The sequence below is a fragment of the Sylvia atricapilla genome, chromosome 2 (assembly GCF_009819655.1).
Source record: "Sylvia atricapilla isolate bSylAtr1 chromosome 2, bSylAtr1.pri, whole genome shotgun sequence".
Lineage (NCBI taxonomy): Eukaryota > Metazoa > Chordata > Aves > Passeriformes > Sylviidae > Sylvia > Sylvia atricapilla.
This window is the reverse complement of record NC_089141.1, coordinates 106,757,382-106,763,381: the sequence shown is the minus strand read 5'-3', so window position 1 is coordinate 106,763,381 and position 6,000 is coordinate 106,757,382. Positions and strand designations below refer to the sequence as shown.

General features: G+C 38.2%; 1 protein-coding gene across 1 annotated transcript in view; it reads left to right on the top strand.

Moving 5' to 3' along the window:
• Positions 1-246: 246 nt before the first annotated feature.
• The window catches only part of CFAP47 (cilia and flagella associated protein 47), a 261,413-nt gene continuing 255,659 nt past the window's right edge, over positions 247-6,000 (top strand). The window contains exons 1-3 of the mRNA XM_066314030.1: positions 247-408; positions 1,968-2,119; positions 4,199-4,314. Of these exons, the coding sequence (XP_066170127.1) occupies positions 247-408; positions 1,968-2,119; positions 4,199-4,314 (430 nt within the window). The remainder of the gene's footprint in view (positions 409-1,967; positions 2,120-4,198; positions 4,315-6,000) is intronic.

Below are 6,000 nucleotides of genomic sequence, written 5' to 3'. Positions count from 1 at the left end.
CGGCCGAGTTCACCCGAGCCCAACCGCACCGAGACGAACCCGGCCGAGTCCGCCCGAGCCCAACCGGAGCGAGACGAACCCGGCCGAGTTCGCCCGAGCCCAACCGGACCGAGACGAAGCCAGCCGAGTCCGCCCGAGCCCTCCCTCCGCTCCTGTTCCGATTGGTGGGTTTGGCCTGGCCGCGCCTTTTCCGCCAATCAGCGCCCCGCGTCCGTTGCTAGGCTGCCGCTGGCGGCCGGGCGGGCCATGGCGGAGCGGCGGCGGGATGTGTGCGGGGTGCGCATCGACCCGGCCGAGCTGCGCTTCACTGACGCGGTCCCGGGGAGCTGCTACCGCGCCGCGCTCACCGTGCAGAACCTGCGGCCGGGCGCCTGCCACCTGCGGCTGCTGCCGCCACGCGAGCCCCAGGTGAGGGCCGGCCGCGGCGGGAGGTGCCCGCGGCCGCCTCTCCGCCCTGCGTTCGCCCGGGCCGCGCCTCCAGCCCGCGGGAGCAGCGGCAGAACGAAGAGAACTCTGAGCTTCCCGGTTCTTTATTCTCCATAGGCTGCGAACAGTTTAGAGAGAGCTTCCTTCTTTCTTAAATCCGTGGTTTCAGTAGAAATAAAGAAGCTTTCCTTACTAGATCAGCCATTAACAGCTGGATGATGCTGGAGGTCTTTTCCAGCCTTAATGGTTCTGTCCCTTGTTGGTAACAAATCCTGTTTTGCCTTCTTGGCTGGCTTTGCGCTCTCCAGAATGCATCCCGCAAGAATGCATCCTCGTAACTTCAGGGAACATTCTGTAAAAATGGATCACACTGCTGTGGTGTGAACACCAAATCTGGGAAGGGATAGTTCTCTTACCTCATTTCTAAGTTGTATACTTTTAAGTTTTTTGATTGGAATACTCCCCTTGTAGTGCTTGTTTGCTGAGAGCTTTCTCATAAAATAGGAAGTTTAAACCCTCTCAGAAAAGAGGATGTTTGCAATCTTTTCTCAAGATAGTATGGTTGCTATGAATAACATCTGATAACTTCTTTCAATATCCAGCCCACAGTCATATGCATGACATAAATTTCCTTTAGCTGAGTATTTATACTCCTAGGAGGATTCTAAAGGAATAGGAGGAGATGCTTGGGTAACAGAACCAGCAAGTAGTAGATTTTGTTTGCATATTTAAAACATAAACTAGAACAGAAAATGTGGATAATACTGGGAAGACTCTTTCAGAAATAAAAAATAAAGACTTAAAGAGTGGAAGCCCACTGTGTTTGGGGTAATAATATGAATTTTAAAGAGACTGAACCACTAGAGGAGCTCTAGACTTTGAGGCTTTCCTAGGAGTGTGTAAAATGCTGGATTTCCCTCTATGTGCTAGTGGGTTACTTGTGTCTTCTGTTCAAGGAAAGGTGCAGGAAGTGTTTCATTTAGGCAGATGTTTTGTGGTTTTTTGTTTTTTTTTTTTAGAGAGAGAAAAGAGTGCTTTCCATCCCTCTGTTTTTTTTTCTCTTTCATTTGACTCCCAAGACTGAAGGTGCTTTGGGCCTTTCAAGCAGATTTTCAATGAGCACTGAGACTTTCTGTTGGTATCAGTCAGACCTGGAGGAAACTCTTTGCTTTCCCCTTTTGTTGCTGCTTGAACTGAGACTTAATCCTTGTTATTTTCTCAGGTACTAAAAATATTCTTCACTGAGTAATAGCTGATTTAATTTTGCGTTGCTTGAGAAGATTTTTTTTGCAACAGTAGGAAAAGCTGGACCTCTCTTGGAAAGACTAGAAAATTTTCCTAATTCATTCTGTCTTTCTCTTTTCCTGTAAAAAGTCTGAACTTCAAGAAATAGGGAGGTAAAATTATAAAAACTTGCATGTAGTTTCATGGTAAATTCTAAATCAATCCTTGTATTCTCCTGAAAGTAAACTACATCTATATCCTCCTTAATCTAGAAATGCATAACAATTAAAAACACTTTTTTTTTTTCTTAATTTCAGTTGAAATTGATTGTGGAAAATCCAGAAAAACCTGTTGCATCTGGACTTCAGATTAAAGCTGTTGTGGAATATACTCCCAAGTGTGCAGAAGATCTTCAGGATAACCTGACTCTTTTAATAGATGATGACATAGTTCATATCCCCGTGCTTGGGTATGATATTCAAGAGTTCATTTGCTGTTTTAATATTTGCAGTTTAATCTTGGGGAAAGTTGACTTCTGGCTGTCAGTTATGGCTTTGTAATTAGTCTGTCAATTGCATGGAAAACAAGCAGTAAGTTTTCTTAACAAAAGTAAGATTTGTTTTTTTTTTTTTTCAGAGCACCACATGGTTAAGTAATTCATTGGGGTGATATCCCTCTCAAGTCATAGAGAGTCTGGATTTTTAGTTTTGCCTTATTCTAACTTGGTTGTGATAATGTTGATGATTTTGAATGCTGTATTAGTAGACAAGTCAACAGCTACTCCTAATGTCTTCCCTTCATACTGAATCACTGATACAGAAGATTTTACAGTAATTGTTCATAACAGTTGCAAATCTGGATATAGTGAAACATATGTTGCCTAATACTAAAAATATGGTACATATTTCAGAGCAATATCACTTGTTTAAGGACTTTAGAAAATTTTTAAATTTTTATCAGAGTAGTATTGTGAAGGTAAAGCCACTTATGCTGATAATGCCTCTGGTTACTTTTCTGGAAAGGACTTGCAATAGATTAAGTATTTCACCTCTTCATGTTTAAGTGTCCTTTGCAGGGGAAATGTTGACAGGCTTTAATTTTTTTTTTTTTTTTTTTTTTTTTTTGTGTTTGGAAATACAAGTATACTTTATGATTTCTTTTAATCAGTGTTTTAAAATGTATTTTGTGTCATGCAAAAGCAGTATATTCCAGCTTCATGAAGAAACCCCAACCAGCAAATAAAGCAAATAAACCTCACACTGTATTAAAGCAGTAACCCTAAACCTTTTAACTTGACTTACCTCATTTTTGCAGGTCTGTATCTATTAGAAAATCTCATTTCATATAGAATATATGCTTATTTCTGTCCACTTGGGAAAGGAGATATTTGGATCTTGAGAGAAGAAATACTTTTGTTTCATTCTTCCAATAAAGCTTCTTGTAAGAGTGTCTGGATACTTGGAAAGTAGAATTTTTACAATTGTTTCGAGTGTACTCTAACTTTGATAGATGATTGCTATTTTTAAATTTTTTTTTTCTGCCACATCCTGCTGGTCTAGCATCATGTCTTTCAAGAATTTATTAAGCTATTTTTTTTACATTACGATTAATTATCAAAGAGAATTAAAAGGGTGTTGAAATTCCTGAAAGCAAATTCTCTTGTGGCCTTTTGATTAATTTTTTTTCTTTTTCCCTTTCTTCTCCCTCCCCTCCCATTTATGCAATAGAATATAAATATATGCAGAGTCTACTTTGCTCAAACAAGGATATTTATTTCTCTTCTCCATTATTTCTTCTGTACTGCATGTGACACAGATGAGGAGATGGAATTGTTCCTGCATTTTGTGGCTAAGAGGAGACAGACTGCTGTGCTGATGTAAAATTCCAATTGATTTGAAACACAGTTTTCTGCTAGACCAGAGGTGTCATTGTATTAAAATTTGGAGTCTTTAAAATACAAGTTTCCTGAGGCATGATCTTTTCATTATGGCTAAAAAGTACCAATACAGTGATGTCATCTCAGTGGCTGAGGTTCTTAAATAAACAGAAGTACCTAGTGGCTTCTGTCATTACCCACTTCTGTCTGTTTTAATAAGTTTTGTTGAAGTCACAAAAAGTGCTTATCAAACACAAAGCTGTAAACTGGCACTACTTCTTCTCTGCTTTTAGTTCATGCAGCTCATAATGAATGACGTTGAATTATTTGGTCTTATTTTGTGATGCAACTAACTCAGGATAATTATACTTTAAGTACTGTAATGAATTATTTAAAATGAAATAGAAGTGTGTGCATTCAATTTGGACTAATGATTTAGAGCTATATTGTTTTAAAGTTAGAATACTGAGTCATTAAACAGTCATAAATAAGTATCTCTCTTTTAGATCTTCCCTGTGTATGCTGTAGTGCTGAAGTGAGTTGCCAAAACCTTAATAGAAGGACTAAGACAAAAGGAGAACTCTACTCCACTGGAGTGCTTAGTCAAGTTTCTTTTAAAATTCAAAGGTATTTTCAAGTTTCAGGAAATATTATGTTGTCTTTTCTCTGCAGATTAATTCCATACTGTGATCTGGAAATAGAGTCAGAGGTTAATTTTGGTGAAATGATTGCAAACAATAAACTAGTTTCTAAACAGATTCGTATTACTAACCAAGGAACAACTTCAGGTAAATATTAATATGCATTGAATAATACATGTTTTATTTTATTGGAAAAAGTAATTTTATGCAAGTTAACACTTGAGTGACCAAGTAGCAATTAACTGGAATTTTGGGTTATGCAGATTATGAGTATTGTAGCTGCCGGTGTTGTACATGGCTCACTGTTTATGTAGCCAGTACTGTATTTCCATTTAGGAAAGAAAAAATACTTTAGAACTTTGAAAATTTTATGAATTCTCTGCTTTAGAGTCCCAACTGAAGATGTAAAAATAATAGTTGCTCATTGCCTTAGTGTGCCCAGCATAGACAGCAGCAAATCACATCTGCTCTTGCTTTGTGCTTCTGTGGTCCCCAGACCTGTCTTTTGAATAAACAACTACAAGTTCCCTGAACTTTCCAAACTAAAGTCTTCTGTGATGGGAATTGAATTGTATTTGTTGCTAGAAGATAATGAGAAGCCTTTTATCTTGCTGCCATAGCTTTTGAAATCCTACAGCTTTTACAACAGGCACATCCTTAAATTTCTGTGAGCTGCTATTCCAAGGAGAGTAAGAAACATGGACAGAGGAGCATAACAGTGCTTATATGATCCAAATACCTTGTTTGACTGCCTTTTGCACTGGACAAAGCTTCAGACACCTTTCCTTAGAGGCAAGGTGGAAAATATGCTGAGTTTCAAACAACAAATTTAAGGCAGATAATTATTTTGGTTCCTTATTTGTACATTTGCTTGTTACATTAAAGGCTGCCTTTTATTTATTTATTTATTTAATTTTTTTGCATTAGGCCAAAGTTGTGGGAACATTTGTCTCCTAGATTTTCATATGACATATTGTACTAAGAGAAAATACATGATTACAGAAACACAGAGTTGCAATAATAAAAAACTCCAAAACCAAAAAATAAACAAAATTCTGTTTAGATACAGCAGATATTTTATTTTTTTTCCATGAAGTAAAAGGAGAAATTATTGCGGCTGTCTTTCCTAGCCAGTTCATCTTAAGATGTAGTTTATATAATCAGGTCTTTCTCATATATGCTAACTTACTACTTTGAGCAATTATGATTAGGTAAAGAAAATGAGATAACCTACAGTATATCTGCATTTACAACTAAGTTTCATGATAATAATGCTTTCCATATTGTGTAGGGAACTGTTTCTAGTCATAAATTCTGTTGCATGATACCTGCAGGCTGCATGGTGGAGTTTGATAGGGTTGGATGAAAACTAGTGAGAGGGTGATGGTTGGTAAAGGATGTCTTGGGGACAGACAAGGGAAGAGCAGCTGAATCTGTGTTTCTGTAGCTCTGTAAATCGTAACACAGCAGGTCACAGTGACAGGCAGCCCATGAACTCTGTGAGCAGGAAGTGCTCTGTGCTGGCCCAAGACTCAGGGATTGCATTTCACCTGTCATTCCAAAAGGAGTCCTTTGTTCCTGCTTCTGATCTCAGAGATTATCTTTTATATGAAATCAAAGAGTGCATTTTTTGTACATTTGAAACAATTTCTTTGTGTCTATTATAGAATGTCAGATAATTAATGGTGTTGGTTAAATACTGTGTTCTTTCCACATTTAATAAAATACTTTTATAACCTAGAAATATTTACTGTTCTCTTCTGCAGTAGCTGTTGTAACCCTGCAGTAGGCACTTAACTTTCTGGCTACTGTAACTTCTTAGAGCTTTGTATA